Raw genomic sequence first — 19,449 nt, 5'->3', positions numbered from 1 at the left:
TAGGAGAGGCTTATGGACTCGCCAGTGGACAGGAGATGCAGATTCTAAAAGGCACATGGAAGTTTTGCCTTATAAGGGTGAGGAATTATTTGGGGATGGTCTCTCGGACCTAGTTTCCACAGCAACGTCTGGGAAGTCAGCATTTTTACCCCATGTCCCCTCACAGCCTAAGAAGGCGCCGTTTTATCAGGTTCAGTCCTTTCGGACCCAGAAAAACAAGCGTGGATAAGGCGGGTCTTTTCTGTCCAGAGGCAGAGGTAGGGGAAAAAGGCTGCAACAAACAGCAGGTTCCCAAGAGCAAAAGTCCTCCCCCGCTTCTTCTTCCAAGTCCGCCGCATGACGGTGGGGCTCCACAGGCGGAGCCAGGTACGGTGGGGGGCCGCCTCAAGAATTTCAGCTATCAGTGGGCTCGCTCACAGTTGGATCCCTGGATCCTTCAAATAGTATCTCAGGGGTACAAACTGGAATTCGAGGCGTCTCCACCCCACCGGTTCCTAAAATCTGCCTTGCCGATTGCTCCCTCAGACAGGGAGGCGGTGCTAGCGGCAATTCACAAGCTGTATTCCCAGCAGGTGATAATCAAGGTACCCCTACTTCAACAAGGCCGGGGTTACTATTCCACACTATTTGTGGTGCCGAAACCGGACGTTTCGGTGAGACCCATTTTAAATTTGAAATCCTTGAACACATACATAAAAAAATTCAAGTTCAAGATGGAATCGCTCAGGGCGGTTATTGCAAGCCTGGACGAGGGGGATTACATGGTATCCCTGGACATCAAGGATGCTTACTTGCATGTCCCCATTTACCATCCTCACCAGGAGTACCTCAGATTTGTGGTACAGGATTGCCATTACCAGTTCCAGACGCTGCCGTTTGGACTGTCCACGGCACCGAGGGTATTTATCAAGGTTATGGCGGAAATGATGATACTCCTTCGAAAAAAGGGAGTTTTAATTATCCCGTACTTGGACGATCTCCTAATAAAGGCGAGGTCCAAGGAACAGTTGTTGGTGGGAGTAGCACTATCTCAGGAAGTGCTGCACCAGCACGGCTGGATTCTGAATATCCCAAAGTCACAGCTGGTTCTGACGACACGGCTACTGTTCCTGGGTATGATTCTGGATACAGTCCAGAAAAAAGTGTTTCTCCCGGAGGAGAAAGCCAGGGAGTTGTCATCTCTAGTCAGAGACCTCCTGAAACCAAAACAGGTATCGGTGCATCACTGCACGCGGGTCCTGGGAAAGATGGTAGCTTCTTACGAAGCAATTCCCTTCGGCAGGTTCCATGCCAGAATCTTTCAGTGGGACCTATTGGACACGACCTCCACCCGGGAGAGTGGGGACTTCATCCAGAAGTTTTCCAGATGCTGGTAAACCGTTGGGAAAAACCACAGGTGGACATGATGGCGTCCCGCCTCAACAAAAAGTTAAAAAGATATTGCGCCAGGTCAAGGGACCCTCAGGCGATAGCTGTGGATGCTCTAGTGACACCGTGGGTGTACCAGTCGGTTTGTGTTCCCTCCTCTTCCTCTCATACCAAAGGTATTGAGAATAATAAGAAAGCGAGGAGTAAACACAATTCTCGTGGTTCCGGATTGGCCAAGACGAGCGTGGTACCCGGAACTTCAAGAGATGATCTCAGAGGACCCGTGGCCTCTGCCGCTCAGACAGGACCTGCTACAGCAGGGGCCCTGTCTGTTCCAAGACTTACCGCAGCTACGTTTGACGGCATGGCGGTTGAACGCCGGATCCTGAAGGAAAAGGGTATTCCGGAAGAAGTCATTCCTACGCTTATTAAAGCCAGGAAAGATGTTACGGCAAATCATTATCACCGCATATGGCGGAAATATGTTGCATGGGGCGAGGCCAAAAAGGCCACAACAGAGGAATTTCAACTAGGTCGATTTCTGCATTTCCTGCAAGCAGGAGTGAATATGGGCCTAAAACTAGGCTCCATTAAAGTACAGATCTCGGCTCTGTCGATTTTCTTTCAAAAAGAACTAGCTTCAGTACCTGAAGTTCAGACATTTGTGAAAGGAGTGCTGCATATTCAGCCCCCGTTCGTGCCTCCTGTGGCACCTTGGGATCTCAACGTGGTGTTGAGTTTCTTAAAATCACATTGGTTTGAGCCACTAAAAACCGTGGATCTAAAATATCTCACGTGGAAAGTGGTCATGTTATTGGCCTTGGCTTCAGCCAGGCGAGTGCCAGAATTGGCGGCTTTATCATGTAAAAGCCCTTATCTGATTTTCCATATGGATAGGGCAGAATTGAGGACTCGTCCCCAGTTTCTCCCTAAGGTGGTGTCAGCGTTTCACCTGAACCAGCCTATTGTGGTGCCTGCGGCTACTAGGGATTTGGAGGACTCCAAGTTGCTAGACGTTGTCAGGCCCCTGAAAATATGTTTCCAGGACGGCTGGAGTCAGAAAATCTGACTCGCTGTTTATCCTGTATGCACCCAACAAGCTGGGTGCTCCTGCTTCTAAGCAGACTATTGCTCGCTGGATTTGTAGTACAATTCAGCTTGCACATTCTGTAGCAGGCCTGCCACAGCCAAAATCTGTAAATGCCCACTCCACAAGGAAGGTGGGCTCATCTTGGGCGGCTGCCCGAGGGGTCTCGGCTTTACAACTTTGCCGAGCAGCTACTTGGTCAGGGGCAAACACGTTTGCAAAATTCTACAAATTTGATACCCTGGCTGAGGAGGACCTGGAGTTCTCTCATTCGGTGCTGCAGTCATCCGCACTCTCCCGCCCGTTTGGGAGCTTTGGTATAATCCCCATGGTCCTTACGGAGTTCCCAGCATCCACTAGGACGTCAGAGAAAATATTAATTTACTCACCGGTAATTCTATTTCTCGTAGTCCGTAGTGGATGCTGGGTGCCCATCCCAAGTGCGGATTGTCTGCAATACTTGTAAATAGTTATTGCTAACTAAAGGGTTATGGTTGAGCCATCTGTTGAGAGGCTCAGTTGTTTTCATACTGTCAAACTGGATATAGTATCACGAGTTGTACGGTGTGATTGGTGTGGCTGGTATGAGTCTTACCCGGGATTCAAAATCCTTCCTTATTGTGTCAGCTCGTCCGGGCACAGTGTCCTAACTGAGGCTTGGAGGAGGGTCATAGTGGGAGGAGCCAGTGCACACCAGGTAGTCATAAATCTTTCTAGAGTGCCCAGCCTCCTTCGGAGCCCGCTATCCCCATGGTCCTTACGGAGTTCCCAGCATCCACTACGGACTACGAGAAATAGAATTACCGGTGAGTAAATTCTTATTTTAATGTTACTGCAGTTGAAAGTTCATATATAACTCACGTGAGTATTAGAGGAAAGCAGGGGGAGAACGCCATGGTAGTTGGTAAATCACAGCGGTATGCTACGACCCCCCCTATTCGTGGCTGGATCTTAATGACACTCGCGGTTGGAATATTTTTCTCTCGGGTGGGGTAGAGACCTCCTTTGCTCAGCCTCAGATTGCTTTTTCTTCCCCACCGCTGTCTTAGCAATGGACGTCCGCCGCAGTGTAGCTTGTTGTAAACGGGCTTAAAATGTCAGCATTCAGAATGTCCGGTAAAGCACCTTCCTTACGCGTTTCTCCGCTGTTATCCAAGAGCGGTTTCGTCAGAGGATACATCAGCAGCCTAACAGGCTCTTTTTAAACTGCACCGGACCAATAGCATTACTAATTAATTAATTAAATGCATTCATGTAATGACTCCCATATGTATTAGCTTACTAATTACAAATATGAACAGCATTTCACAATCTATTATAGTTAAAAATAAAAATAAGCAACATGGTGGTTTAAGAATAACAATAGTATGTAATTATATGCAGATTATCATCTAATCCTTCTATCGATATCCTGTATCAATTATCACATATTCATAGATAGGAGACAGAAACACTAAGAATCCCCACTTTATTCATAAAAAGCCAAGCCTTTAAGGATAACCTAAATCCACATCAATACTGAAGCGGCTCTCATGGCGCAGGGGAACCATCACCTACACTCCATACAGTGAGTCCCATGTTCGAATCTGACTCGCTCAACTTATCATTAATATTATTTAGTTACTTTAAATAAATTATTCTATCGATTTTATTTATACTTTTATTTTTATTTTAACACCTGGAATAATTTATCACTTCCTTAAAACCTAGTTCTCCTATATATTATAATCATCCCATATTGTGATTCCATTGCTGCTTTAAACAACACAAAGAAACCCTTAAAAAGGTTCCAGGGTTTAAAGAAGGAGGGGAGGCGGAAGAGAAGGGGGGGAAAAAACATTGAACCAGAAAAAAGTGTGGAAGAGATGGGAAAAGAGACCTGATGTTCATCATTTCTAGTGGATTTTTCTAGAGGATTTTGAAAGAACACACACAACGCAATATGCATTTTATTCCTAAAAAGAAAGCTGTTCCCAAAATGCAACTACTTCTAATAGTTTATTTGTTTATTTAATTAAAATCTTCAGAGACCACCAATATTATTCAATTCGATGCTCTCATTCAGACCATCGGGGGTGAGGGTACCCAAAGAAAAAATCCAAAATGCCTCCCTTGTGCAAAGACGATTGAATCTGTCTCCCCCCCTCGGGGTAGGGCCCACATACTCAATCGCCTGCACCTTCAAAACTTCCACATTCCCAGCATGACAATATGTGACGTGCCTTGAAACACTATGTTTAAGGTTCTTTTTACTCACATTCCTTCTATGCTCGAGAAACCTAACATTTAAACTTCTTGTCGTTCTTTCTACATATTGTTTTCTACATATGCAGGTTATCAGGTATATCACATACGTATGCTGACAATTAATAACTGTACCTATATCAAATTTCAGATGCAAAGACATTGATTCAAAGCTGGTACTTCTGTTAATCATATGGGGGCATGTTAAACAGTTTTTCTTTCCACATTTGAAACATCCTCTTAAAGGGGTTAACCAATTTAAAGCCTGAATGCTCTCTGATCTCTGTCCCTGATAGAAACTTGGGGAAACATGATTTTTAATATTTTTGGCCTTTCGAAATACAACCTTCACTGTCTCTCCTAGGCAAGGGTTAAGTTTGGATAGTGTTAAATGGAAACAAAATTATGTTTTCTTAACATGTGATGTGGAATCACTTTACACAAACATCCCCCATCAAGGGGGGATTGAGGCATGTCGTCATTTTTTAAATCAGGATGTGGGATTGATGCCGGAACGACGTGAGTTTGTATTGGAGTCAATTGAATATATTTTAGCACATAACTATTTTTTATTTAATGCACAGTTTTTTCTTCAGATACACTGTACCGCCATGGGCACCAAGTTCGCCCCAAGTTTTGCTAATTTGTATATGGGCCTGTTTGAGGACCAATATATTTGGGGTGGTCCCTATGGGGCGAACTTGGTGCTGTATGGTCGGTACATTGATGATTTATTTATTATTTGGGATGGGGAGTCGAGTATTTCATCTTTTCTATCTTATATTAATTCTAACACTTTTGGTTTAAAATTCACGTATTCTTATCACCCTACACACATTCATTATTTGGATATTGCTCTCTCTGTCAGGGAAGAAGTTGTTACTACTAGTACCTATAGGAAGGAGGTTGATTGTAATGGTTATCTTAACTACAAGAGTTGTCACCACCAAAAATGGAAAGACAATATACCCATGGGACAATATTTAAGAATGAAAAGAAACTGCACGGGACAAGAGGATTTTCACAAGCAAGCTGAGATACTTACAGAGGCTTTTCTAGATCAAGGATATCCAGTAGAGTTGCTAGATAAATCTCTAAAAGTTGCAAATAATAGAAGTAGAGACTCCCTTCTATCTAGGGCATCTATCATTGAACTTGGGGAAAATAATGAAACTAAGGGTAAAGATCGAGATGAAAATAAAATACTCCCATTCATTACTAAATATAATAATTGCTCTAATGAGATCAAGGACGTTCTAAGAAAAAACTTTGGAATACTCAAACTAGACAAGACTCTTAACCCTTGCCTAGGAGAGACAGTGAAGGTTGTATTTCGAAAGGCCAAAAATATTAAAAATCATGTTTCCCCAAGTTTCTATCAGGGACAGAGATCAGAGAGCATTCAGGCTTTAAATTGGTTAACCCCTTTAAGAGGATGTTTCAAATGTGGAAAGAAAAACTGTTTAACATGCCCCCATATGATTAACAGAAGTACCAGCTTTGAATCAATGTCTTTGCATCTGAAATTTGATATAGGTACAGTTATTAATTGTCAGCATACGTATGTGATATACCTGATAACCTGCATATGTAGAAAACAATATGTAGGAAGAACGACAAGAAGTTTAAATGTTAGGTTTCTCGAGCATAGAAGGAATGTGAGTAAAAAGAACCTTAAACATAGTGTTTCAAGGCACGTCACATATTGTCATGCTGGGAATGTGGAAGTTTTGAAGGTGCAGGCGATTGAGTATTCTGGGCCCTACCCCGAGGGGGGGAGACAGATTCAATCGTCTTTGCACAAGGGAGGCATTTTGGATTTTTTCTTTGGGTACCCTCACCCCCGATGGTCTGAATGAGAGCATCGAATTGAATAATATTGGTGGTCTCTGAAGATTTTAATTAAATAAACAAATAAACTATTAGAAGTAGTTGCATTTTGGGAACAGCTTTCTTTTTAGGAATAAAATGCATATTGCGTTGTGTGTGTTCTTTCAAAATCCTCTAGAAAAATCCACTAGAAATGATGAACATCAGGTCTCTTTTCCCATCTCTTCCACACTTTTTTCTGGTTCAATGTTTTTTTCCCCCCTTCTCTTCCGCCTCCCCTCCTTCTTTAAACCCTGGAACCTTTTTAAGGGTTTCTTTGTGTTGTTTAAAGCAGCAATGGAATCACAATATGGGATGATTATAATATATAGGAGAACTAGGTTTTAAGGAAGTGATAAATTATTCCAGGTGTTAAAATAAAAATAAAAGTATAAATAAATCGATAGAATAATTTATTTAAAGTAACTAAATAATATTAATGATAAGTTGAGCGAGTCAGATTCGAACATGGGACTCACTGTATGGAGTGTAGGTGATGGTTCCCCTGCACCATGAGAGCTGCTTCAGTATTGATGTGGATTTAGGTTATCCTTAAAGGCTTGGCTTTTTATGAATAAAGTGGGGATTCTTAGTGTTTCTGTCTCCTATCTATGAATATGTGATAATTGATACAGGATATCGATAGAAGGATTAGATGATAATCTGCATATAATTACATACTATTGTTATTCTTAAACCACCGTGTTGCTTATTTTTATTTTAACTATAATAGATTGTGAAATGCTGTTTATATGTGTAATTTAGTAAGCTAATACATATGGGAGTCATTACATGAATGCATTTAATTAATTAATTAGTAATGCTATTGGTCCGGTGCAGTATAAAAAGAGCCTGTTAGGCTGCTGATGTATCCTCTGACGAAACCGCTCTTGGATAACAGCGGAGAAACGCGTAAGGAAGGTGCTTTACCGGACATTCTGAATGCTGACATTTTAAGCCCGTTTACAACAAGCTACACTGCGGCGGACGTCCATTGCGAAGACAGCGGTGGGGAAGAAAAAGCAATCTGAGGCTGAGCCAAGGAGGTCTCTACCCCACCCGAGAGAAAAATATTCCAACCGCGAGTGTCATTAAGATCCAGCCACGAATAGCGGGTGTCGTAGCATACCGCTGTGATTTACCAACTACCACGGCGTACTCCCCCTGCTTTCCTCTAATACTCACGTGAGTTTTATATATGAACTTTCAACTGCAGTAACATTAAATAGAGGCGGTGGTTACAATTGTTGCTATTTATCCACAAGAAGGAACTTTAAGTATCAACTACTACTGGAAAGTAACGATTATAAATTTACAACAGCTTTATCCATGAGGATTTCTTGGACACTTTAATAGACATTTTCCGTTGTAATAAAGGGCAATATGAAATAGATATATTAGTTTTCATATAGATATGGATAGCGGTGTTTATGTATATTGACTCCAATGTATTTATTGAATGTGGGTTTTTTCTGTTTATGTACATTTTAAAAATAAAGAGTTTGTATATTTTATTTTTGCGCTCCCTTGATAACAAGTGTTATTTCTAAAAATTGGTTTACTATTGGTAGAACAGTACTACCTATGGGAGCAGCAATTTACAATATACTGTGAAATTAAACAGATGCACAAGATCTAATGAAATAAGCAACAACTGGTGGAATAGTTAAGTTTTTATAGGAGCGCTGGGTTATATATATATATATATATATATATATATATATATATATATATATATATATATATATAATATTTATAGACTTTTTTAGATAGGGTAGTGGACAAGTGGAATAGCCTCCCATCAGAGGTGGTAGAGGCTAAGACAGTAGAGCAATTTAAACATGCATGGGGTAGACATAAGGATATCCTTACAAATAAATTAGGATCAAATAAGGTTTGAGATAAAAAAAATATGGGCCAAGTGGTTCTTATCTGCTGTCACATTCTATGTTTCTTATTTTTCGACTTTAAGGTAGTGAGATTGAATATCTTCACATTCATAAGCAGGCCGTATACCTCCTCCAAATAGTTTCACAATATTTTTTTGTGTTAGCGGTCTACATAGAAATAAACAAAAAAGGGAAATATATATAATCTATATCTATATCTATTATATCTATATCTATATATTATATATATATCTATATATTATATATATATATATATATATATATCTATATATATAATATATTTTAGTAAACAGTGATAAGTCAGTGCGCTACTTCTCCTTTCTTCCAAAGTCGTTATCAGTGAGTCCTTATATGAATGGAAATGTTCCATATCTGTCGTGATTACACTTTATTCCTAAGATCTTTCTATGGATGGCTGCTGATCAGTTTCTCAACATGCTGCTGGGTTAGAGGCAACAATCTGAAATCAATAGAGATGAAACAAGTGCCTCATAGTGTAATCATTTCTCGTTGTATTTGATACACAAACAACACTCATGTAGGTATTCTGCGTACCGGATAATAGAATTAGTTGGGCATATCACAATTAGCAGCCTTGGTTTACCGGGACACTCCTGATGAAGCCGTAGAGGGCTTTCCATTACACCTCCTCCTAATTTGGGCATCTGTTGTGGACCTAATTAGGATCATTTGCCAACTGAATCACTATACCTTTGGCATTGGGATAAAAAGCTAAGCTGTTTTTTTACCTTTCTTAATTTTTTGGTGTGTTATGTGCTTTATCTACAATAGTGCTGTGTATGTTAGAAATTACCATCCGCGTGTCTACGATTGGGAACGGTTGCCTTGCCCGAAGCATGGTGAGCGGACGCAGTACACTAATCGGGGTTTCATGTGCTAAAACCTACAAATTGACAGCCCAAAAACATAAATAAAATAAAAAACATGTGTGGACCTTTTGTCTACATAGACACTGTCACCCTATTATACCATAACTTTTCAAGAGACCCTGGCGAGGGCGCTCTATTTTTTCGAAATAAATGTGATTGCTACTTCTACATGAGGAGCACTGGGCCGTCAACTTGGGCAGTTGGAATATACTTTATTTCTCTATCGTCCTAAGTGGATGCTGGGGTTCCTGAAAGGACCATGGGGGATAGCGGCTCCGCAGGAGACAGGGCACAAAAGTAAAGCTTTTACAGGTCAGGTGGTGTGTACTGGCTCCTCCCCCCATGACCCTCCTCCAGACTCCAGTTAGATTTTTGTGCCCGGCCGAGAAGGGTGCAATTCTAGGTGGCTCTCATAAAGAGCTGCTTAGAGAGTTTAGCTTAGGTTTTTTATTTTACAGTGATTCCTGCTGGCAACAGGATCACTGCAACGAGGGACAGAGGGGAGAAGAAGTGAACTCACCTGCGTGCAGGATGGATTGGCTTCTTGGCTACTGGACATGAAGCTCCAGAGGGACGATCACAGGTACAGCCTGGATGGTCACCGGAGCCACGCCGCCGGCCCCCTCACAGATGCTGAAGCAAGAAGAGGTCCAGAATCGGCGGCTGAAGACTCCTGCAGTCTTCTTAAGGTAGCGCACAGCACTGCAGCTGTGCGCCATTTCCTCTCAGCACACTTCACACGGCAGTCACTGAGGGTGCAGGGCGCTGGGGGGGGGCGCCCTGGGAGGCAAATGTAAACCTTTAAAAAGGCTAAAAATACCTCACATATAGCCCCAGAGGCTATATGGAGATATTTACCCCTGCCTAAATGTACTAAATAGCGGGAGACGAGCCCGCCGGAAAAGGGGCGGGGCCTATCTCCTCAGCACACGGCGCCATTTTCTGTCACAGCTCCGCTGGTCAGGAAGGCTCCCAGGTCTCTCCCCTGCACTGCACTACAGAAACAGGGTATAACAGAGAGGGGGGGCAAAATAAATGGCAATATATTAATATAAAAGCAGCTATAAGGGAGCACTTAATCATAAGGCTATCCCTGTCATATATAGCGCTTTTTGGTGTGTGCTGGCAGACTCTCCCTCTGTCTCCCCAAAGGGCTAGTGGGTCCTGTCTTCGTATAGAGCATTCCCTGTGTGTCTGCTGTGTGTCGGTACGTGTGTGTCGACATGTATGAGGACGTTATTGGTGTGGAGGCGGAGAAATTGCCAAATATGAGGATGTCACCTTCTAGGGGGTCGACACCAGAATGGATGCCTTATTTGTGGAATTACGGGATAGCGTCAACTCGCTTAAGCAGTCGTTTGCCGACATGAGGCGGCCGGACACTCACTTAGTGCCTGTCCAGGCGCCTCAAACACCGTCAGGGGCTGTAAAACGCCCCTTGCCTCAGTCGGTCGACACAGACCCAGACACAGGCACTGATTCCGGTAGTGAAGGTGACGAATCAACCGTATTTTCCAAAAGGGCCACACGTTATATGATTTTGGCAATAAAGGAGATGTTACATTTAGCTGATACTACAGGTACCACTAAACAGGGTATTATGTGGGGTGTGAAAAAACTACCAGTAGTTTTTACCGAATCAGAAGAATTAAATGACGTGTGTGATGAAGCGTGGGGTGCCCCGATAAAAAACTGCTAATTTCAAAGAAGTTATTGGCTTTATACCCTTTCCCGCCAGAGGTTAGGGAGCGCTGGGAAACACCTCCTAGGGTGGACAAAGCGCTAACACGCTTATCAAAACAAGTGGCGTTACCCTCTCCTGAGACGGCCGCACTTAAAGATCCATCAGATAGGAGGATGGAAAATATCCAAAAAGGTGTATACACACATGCAGGTGTTATACTACGACCAGCTATTGCGACTGCCTGGATGTGCAGTGCTGGGGTAGTTTGGTCAGAGTCCCTGATCGAAAATATTGATACCCTGGACAGGGACAATATTTTACTGTCGTTAGAACAAATAAAGGATGCATTTCTTTATATGCGTGATGCACAGAGAGATATCTGCACACTGGCATCACGGGTAAGTGCTATGTCCATTTCGGCCAGAAGAGCTTTATGGACACGACAGTGGACAGGCGATGCGTAGAGGAGTTATTTGGGGTCGGTCTATCGGATTTGGTGGCCACGGCTACGGCCGGGAAATCCACCTTTCTACCTCAAGTCACTCCCCAACAGAAAAAGGCACCGACCTTTCAACCGCAGCCTTTTCGTTCCTTTAAAAATAAGAGAGCAAAGGGCTATTCATATCTGCCACGAGGCAGAGGACGAGGGAAGAGACAGCAACAGGCAGCTCCTTCCCAGGAACAGAAGCCCTCCCCGGCTTCTACAAAAGCCTCAGCATGACGCTGGGGCTTCGCAAGCGGACTCGGGGGCGGTAGGCGGTCGTCTCAAGAATTACAGCGCGCAGTGGGCTCACTCGCAGGTAAATCCCTGGATCCTGCAGATAATATCTCAGGGGTACAGGTTGAAATTAGAGACAGAGCCACCTCGCCGTTTCCTGAAGTCTGCTTTACCAACGTCCCCCTCAGAAAGGGAGACGTTTTTGGAAGCCATTCACAAGCTGTATTCTCAGCAGGTGATAGTCAAGGTACCTCTTCTACAACAAGGGAAGGGGTATTATTCCACTCTTTTTGTGGTACCGAAGCCGGATGGCTCGGTAAGGCCTATTCTAAATCTGAAGTCCTTGAACCTGTACATAAAGAAGTTCAAGTTCAAGATGGAGTCACTCAGAGCAGTGATAAGCGAACCTGGAAGAAGGGGACTTTATGGTATCCTTGGACATCAAGGATGCGTATCTCCACGTTCCAATTACCCCTCACACCAGGGGTACCTCAGGTTCATTGTACAAAACTGTCACTATCAGTTTCAGACGCTGCCGTTTGGTTTGTCCACGGCACCTCGGGTCTTTACAAAGGTAATGGCCGAGATAATATTTCTTCTTCGAAGAAAAGGCGTATTAATTATCCCATACTTGGACGATCTCCTAATAAGGGCAAGGTCCAGAGAACAGCTAGAGATGGGTTTAGCACTATCTCAAGAGGTGCTAAAGCAGCACGGATGGATTCTGAATATTCCAAAATCCCAATTAATGCCGACAACTCGTCTGCTGTTCCTGGGGATGATTCTGGACACAGTTCAGAAAAGGTTTTTCTTCCCGAAGAAAAAGCCAAGGAGTTATCTGACCTGGTCAGGAACCTCCTAAAACCAGGAAAGGTGTCTGTACATCAATGCACAAGAGTCCTGGGAAAAAATGGTAGCTTCTTACGAAGCAATCCCTTTCGGCAGATTCCATGCAAAGGGATCTGTTGGACAAATGGTCAGTGTCGCATCTTCAGATGCACCTGCGGATAACCCTGTCGCCGAGGACAAGGGTATCCTTTCTGTGGTGGTTGCAGGAGGCTCATCTATTGGAGGGCCGCAGATTCGGCATGCAGGATTGGATCCTGGTGACCACGGGTGCCAGCCAGAGAGGCTGGGGAGCAGTCACACAGGGAAGAAATTTCCAGGGAGTGTGGTCGAGCCTGAAAAAGTCTCTTCACATAAGCATTCTGGAACTAAGAGCAATCTACAATGCTCTAAGCCAGGCGGAACCTCTGCTTCAAGGAAGACCGGTGTTGATCCAGTCGGACAACATCACGGCAGTCGCCCATGTAAACAGACAGGGCGGCACAAGAAGCAGGAGGGCAATGGCAGAAGCTGCCAGGATCCTTCGCTGGGCGGAGAATCACGTGATAGCACTGTCAGCAGTATTCATCCCGGGCGTGGACAACTGGGAAGCAGACTTCCTCAGCAGACACGACCTTCACCCGGGAGAGTGGAGACTTCATCCAGAAGTTTTCCACATGCTATTAAACCGTTGGGTAAAACCAATGGTGGACATGATGGCGTCTCGCCTCAACAAAACACTGGACAGGTATTGCGCCAGGTCAAGAGATCCGCAGGCAATAGCTGTGGACGCGCTGGTAACACCTTGGGTGTACCAGTCGGTATATGTGTTTCCTCCTCTGCCTCTCATACCAAAGGTATTGAGGATTATACGGCAAAGTGGAGTAAGACTAGTGGCTCCGGATTGGCCAAGAAGGACTTGGTACCCGGAACTTCAAGAGATGGTCACGGACGATCCGTGGCCTCTACTTCTGAGAAGGGACCTGCTTCAGCAGGGTACTTGTCTTTTTCAGGACTTACCGCGGCTGCGTTTGACGGCATGGCGTTTGAATGCCAGATCCTAAAAGGAAAAGGCATTCCAGAAGAAGTCATTCCTACCTTGATAAAGGCAAGGAAGGAAGTCACCGCGAAGCTTTATCGCCGTATTTGGCGAAAATATGTTGCGTGGTGCGAGCAGCGGAGTGCTCCGATGGAGGAATTTCAACTGGGTCGTTTTCCTACATTTCCTGCAATCAGGATTGTCTATGGGTCTCAAATTGGGATCTATTAAGGTTCAAATTTCGGCCCTATCAATATTCTTCCAAAAAGAATTGGCCTCAGTCCCTGAGGTCCAGATTTTTATCACAGGAGTACTGCATATACAGCCTCCTGTGGTGCCTAAGGTGGCACCGTGGGATCTAAATGTAGTTTTAGATTTCCTCAAATCAAATTGGTTTGAACCACTAAAGAAGGTGGATTTGAAATATCTCACATGGAAAGTGACTATGTTACTGGCCCTGGCTTCGGCCGGGAGAGTATCTGAACTGGCGGCTTTGTTTTATAAAAGCCCTTATTTAATTTTCCATTCGACATAGGGCAGAGCTGCGGACGCGTCCGCATTTTCTCCCTAAGGTGGTATCAGCGTTTCACCTGAACCAGCCTATTGTAGTGCCTGCGGCTACAGACGACTTGAAGGACTCCAAGTTGTTGGACGTTGTCAGAGCCTTAAAAATATACATTTAAAGGACGGCTGGAGTCAGAAAATCTGACTCGCTGTTTATACTGTATGCACCCAACAAGTTGGGTGCACCTGCTTCTAAGCAGTCGATTGCTCGTTGGATTTGTAACAAAATTCAACTTGTACATTCTGTGGCAGGCCTGCCACAGCCTAAATCTGTTAAGGCCCATTCCGCAAGGAAGGTGGGCTCATCTTGGGCGGCTGCCCGAGGGGTCTCGGCATTACTACTCTGCCGAGCAGCTACGTGGTCAGGGGAGAACACGTTTGTAAATTTTTACAAATTTGATACCCTGGCAAAGGAGGACCTGGAGTTCTCTCATTCGGTGCTGCAGAGTCATCCGCACTCTCCCGCCCGTTTGGGAGCTTTGGTATAATCCCCATGGTCCTTTCAGGAACCCCAGCATCCACTTAGGACGATAGAGAAAATAAGAATTTACTTACCGATAATTCTATTTCTCGGAGTCCGTAGTGGATGCTGGGCGCCCATCCCAAGTGCGGATTATCTGCAATACTTGTACATAGTTATTGTTAACTAATTCGGGTTATTGTTTAGGAAGCCATCTTTCAGAGGCTCCTCTGTTATCATACTGTTAACTGGGTTTAGATCACAAGTTGTACGGTGTGATTGGTGTGGCTGGTATGAGTCTTACCCGGGATTCAAAATCCTCCCTTATTGTGTACGCTCGTCCGGGCACAGTACCTAACTGGAGTCTGGAGGAGGGTCATGGGGGGAGGAGCCAGTACACACCACCTGACCTGTAAAAGCTTTACTTTTGTGCCCTGTCTCCTGCGGAGCCGCTATCCCCCATGGTCCTTTCAGGAACCCCAGCATCCACTACGGACTCCGAGAAATAGAATTATCGGTAAGTAAATTCTTATTATTGTGAGGGCCCACCTACCTTTGGAACATAGATAGATAGATAGATTTATTTAATCTCCTTAAAGAACCACTAAACTTCAATACAAACTGGCTTAAAATGCAAGTTGTGGCCACAACTATTAATGTTAATGGTCCATGAGCTAAACAGTATAGACGCTCTTTCTGAAAGTTATTTGAGATCTAGTATTGCGAGTGCGGATGTGATCTATTAAAAAGAAGTATAATGTAGAATTTTTTAAAAAAACACATAAGTAGGTAATTAACTTCTTTCCTTTATTTTGTTTATTATTTGTCTGAAATGTTTCCCTAGTGGCTTTTGTTTGTTTTGTAGATGGAGGCACAGAAAAAGAAAACGGAGCGCACAGACTATTGGTTGCAGCCTGTGAGTTACCACATGATTCACGTGTTTAAGTACAAGATAGTTTGGGAGACCAGCACCACGTAACAGCATGCACCACCTTTCAATACAGTATATCTGCAGTTTTAAAGAAACACATTATATACTTTTCTTAAAAAGTTGAGCTGAAATGTCCATAAGAAACTGCATTAATATTTCAAAAGAAAATGCATTTTTTAGTGTAAATCTGTTATATAGTAGTCTTTTATGTGCCCATACCAGTAATGTCTGGACAAAGATAACTCTGTTGAGATCGCAATGGTTCCAACAGTCTGTTATTCTTTGGAAGGACCACATGATAGATCTACATGGGGTAAAAGTTTTAAATAGGGGTTTTCTAAAGCCATACTTGCTAAGATCCAGACATTCTGCTTTATTACCAAACAGACAGAGCTGTGCTTGGCTTGTAAAAAAATGTGGGATGGTCACACATCGGAAGCCCATTGGAGCTATCATGTAGTGACCACACTGCTAAAAACATGAATAACAATAACTTTCCTATGCCAAAGATATCTGTTTTTATATATAATTTAAATTATTTTTTTTTTAGGAGATTGTTGTGAAAATTGTAACCAAGAAGTTGGGGGACAAATATTATAAGAAAAAAGCTGTGATAAAGGTACCTATTGTTGATGTTATTTATTGATTTAGCTTCTAGTTACTCTGTACTGACAACTTGATCTTAGCTCAATATAGTGAGGAAATATAGAGAATACAAACAGTAACTTTGTACTTTGAGAAAAGGAGTAACGATATCCATGCTTCTTAAAGAATAATAGTGATAAACCAGTGATATGTGCAAGGTGATAAAGGCAGCAGCCAATCAGATCCTAACTGTTAATTTACATATTGGAGCTAATTGGCTGGTGCCTTTATCACCTTGCACATATCACTGGTTTATCACTTCCTTATGCCTTCTCCAGGATAATACATCTGCCCCAATGACAGCTATACATCCCAAGGTGCAAAATGGTGCTATAGATTGTAATAAAGTTTATATGATATATTAACAAGCATATAACAGGAGGTTAAAGGTGAAGAATCGGGTAGAATTAATTTTAGTGTTAGAGATGCGCAATGACTTGCTGAAGGTTAGGCGGATCAGCTGGGTAGACTGTATATTCCCTCAGGTAGTGTACAGGTAGCAACATATCTTATGGTCGACTGTATATCTCCTATTAGTAGTGTACATGTAGCAACATATCTTATGGTTGGCTGCAAAGACAGCACAAAACGATCCCATGTTACTTTTGTTTTAGGAGGTAGTTGACCGATACACCGCAATTGTGAAACTTGTTGATTCAGGTGATAAACTGAAGTTGGATCAGACGCATCTAGAAACTGTTATCCCAGCACCAGGTAAAACTGTTTCTATTACATGTGGTTATTTGAAAAAGTGTTCCTTGTATAAAAGACTTCTAATCTGTTGTAATTGCTGTAATGTCACATGCTTAGGGACGTCTGTTTGATTGTACATTTCAGTAAATGACGGAAAAAAAAACCCACGTACAGTACAGTACAGTACAGTACAAGAAGTTTAAACCAGGTATACCAGAATCCTAGTTTCTCTGACGTCCTAGTGGATGCTGGGAACTCCGTAAGGACCATGGGGAATAGCGGGCTCCGAAGGAGGCTGGGCACTCTAGAAAGATCTTAGACTACCTGGTGTGCACTGGCTCCTCCCACTATGACCCTCCTCCAAGCCTCAGTTAGATTTCGTGCCCGGCCGAGGTTGGATGCACACTAGGGGCTCTCCTGAGCTCTTAGAAAGTAATAGTCTTAGATTTTTTTTATTTTCAGTGAGACCTGCTGGCAACAGGCTCACTGCAGCGAGGGACTAAGGGGAGAAGAAGCGAACTCGCCTGCTTGCAGCCGGATTGGGCTTCTTAGGCTACTGGACACCATTAGCTCCAGAGGGATCGACCGCAGGCCCAGCCTTGATGTTCGGTCCCGGAGCCGCGCCGCCGTCCCCCTTACAGAGCCAGAAGCAAGAAGATGGTCCGGAAAATCGGCGGCATGAAGACTCTGTCTTCACCAAGGTAGCGCACAGCACTGCAGCTGTGCGCCATTGCTCCTCTCACACACTTCACACTCCGGTCACTGAGGGTGCAGGGCGCTGGGGGGGGGGGGCGCCCTGAGGCAGCAATAAAAACACCTTGGCTGGCTAAAATACCTCAATATATAGCCCCAGGGGCTATATATGAGGTAAATACCCCTGCCAGAATTCCATAAAAAGCGGGAGAATAGGCCACAAAAAAGGGGCGGAGCCTATCTCCTCAGCACACTGGCGCCATTTTTCCCTCACAGCTCGGCTGGAAGGAAGCTCCCTGGCTCTTCCCTGCAATCTACAGTACCAGTAAGAGGGAAAAGAGAGGGGGGGCATTAAATTTGGCAATATATATATATATATTTTATTGAAAAGCAGCTATTAGGGACATAACTCAGTTAGTCCCTATATATATATATATATATATAGCGCTCTGGTGTGTGCTGGCATACTCTTACTCTGTCCCCCCAAAGGGCTTTTTGTGGGTCCTGTCCTCTGTTTGAGCATTCCCTGTGTGTTTGGAGTGTGTCGGTACGGCTGTGTCGACATGTTTGAGGAGGATAATGATGTGGAGGGGGAGCAGATGCCTTTAGCAGGGATGTCACCCCCTGGGGGGCAGACACCTGAGTGGATGAGTTTATGGCAGGAAATGAGTGCACGTATAGACTCCTTACATAAAAAATTTGACGACATGCCGACTGTGGGACAGCCGAGTCTTCAGCTCGTGCCTGTCCAGGTGTCTCAAAAGTCATCAGGGGCTCTGAAACGCCCGCTATCTCAGATGGCACAAGTAGATGTCGACACGGATACTGACACCAGTGTCGACGACGATGAGTCAAATTTAATGCCCGTTAAGGCCATTCACTGCATGATTGAGGCAATGAAAGAGGTGTTAAATATTTCTGATTTACATCCAGGTACCACAAAAAAGGGTATTATGTTTGGGGAGAAAAAACTACCTGTAGTTTTTCCCCCGTCAGATTAATTAAATGAAGTGTGTGAAGAAGCGTGGGCTTCCCCTGATAAGAAATTGGTAATTCCTAAGAAGATACTAATGGCGTTCCCTTTCCCGCAAGAGGATAGGTTACGTTGGGAAACACCCCCTAGGGTGGATAAAGCGCTCACACGTTTGTCTAAAAAGGTGGCACTACCGTCCCAGGATACGGCCGCCCTTAAGGAACCTGCTGATAGAAAGCAGGAGGCGATCCTGAAGTCTGTATATACACACTCCGGCATTATACTTAGACCAGCTATTGCGTCAGCATGGATGTGCAGTGCTGCCGCTGCGTGGTCAGATAAACTGTCAGAAAATATTGACACATTAGACAGAGACACGATTCTGCTAACAATTGACCATATCAAAGACTCAGTCTTATACATGAGAGATGCACAGAGGGAAATCTGCCGGCTGGCATCTAAAGTAAGTGCATTATCCATCTCTGCTAGGAGATGCTTATGGACTCTCCAGTGGACTGGAGATGCAGAATCCAAAAGGCACATGGAAGTTTTGCCTTATAAAGGGGAGGAATTATTTGGGGATGGTCTCTCCGACCTAGTTTCCACAGCAACGTCTGGGAAGTCAGCATTTTTACCCCATGTCCCCTCACAGCCTAAGAAGGCGCCATTTTATCAGGTTCAGTCCTTTCGGACCCAGAAAAACAAGCGGGGAAAAGGAGGGTCTTTTCTGTCTAGAGGCAGAGGTAGGGGAAAAAGGCTGCAGCAAACAGCAGGTTCCCAGGAACAAAAGTCCTCCCCCGCTTCCTCTTCCAAGTCCGCCGCATGACGGTGGGGCTCCACAGGCGGAGCCAGGTAC

General features: G+C 44.0%; 1 protein-coding gene across 1 annotated transcript in view; it reads left to right on the top strand.

Moving 5' to 3' along the window:
* The window catches only part of KIN (Kin17 DNA and RNA binding protein), a 78,163-nt gene that overhangs the window by 29,043 nt on the left and 29,671 nt on the right, over nucleotides 1-19,449 (top strand). The window contains exons 9-11 of the mRNA XM_063926819.1: nucleotides 15,524-15,574; nucleotides 16,140-16,208; nucleotides 16,849-16,948. Of these exons, the coding sequence (XP_063782889.1) occupies nucleotides 15,524-15,574; nucleotides 16,140-16,208; nucleotides 16,849-16,948 (220 nt within the window). The remainder of the gene's footprint in view (nucleotides 1-15,523; nucleotides 15,575-16,139; nucleotides 16,209-16,848; nucleotides 16,949-19,449) is intronic.

The sequence above is a fragment of the Pseudophryne corroboree genome, chromosome 6 (assembly GCF_028390025.1).
Source record: "Pseudophryne corroboree isolate aPseCor3 chromosome 6, aPseCor3.hap2, whole genome shotgun sequence".
In the NCBI taxonomy this organism is placed as follows: Eukaryota; Metazoa; Chordata; class Amphibia; order Anura; family Myobatrachidae; genus Pseudophryne; species Pseudophryne corroboree.
Note: the sequence above shows the minus strand (reverse complement) of the source record. Positions and strands in the feature narration are given on the sequence as shown.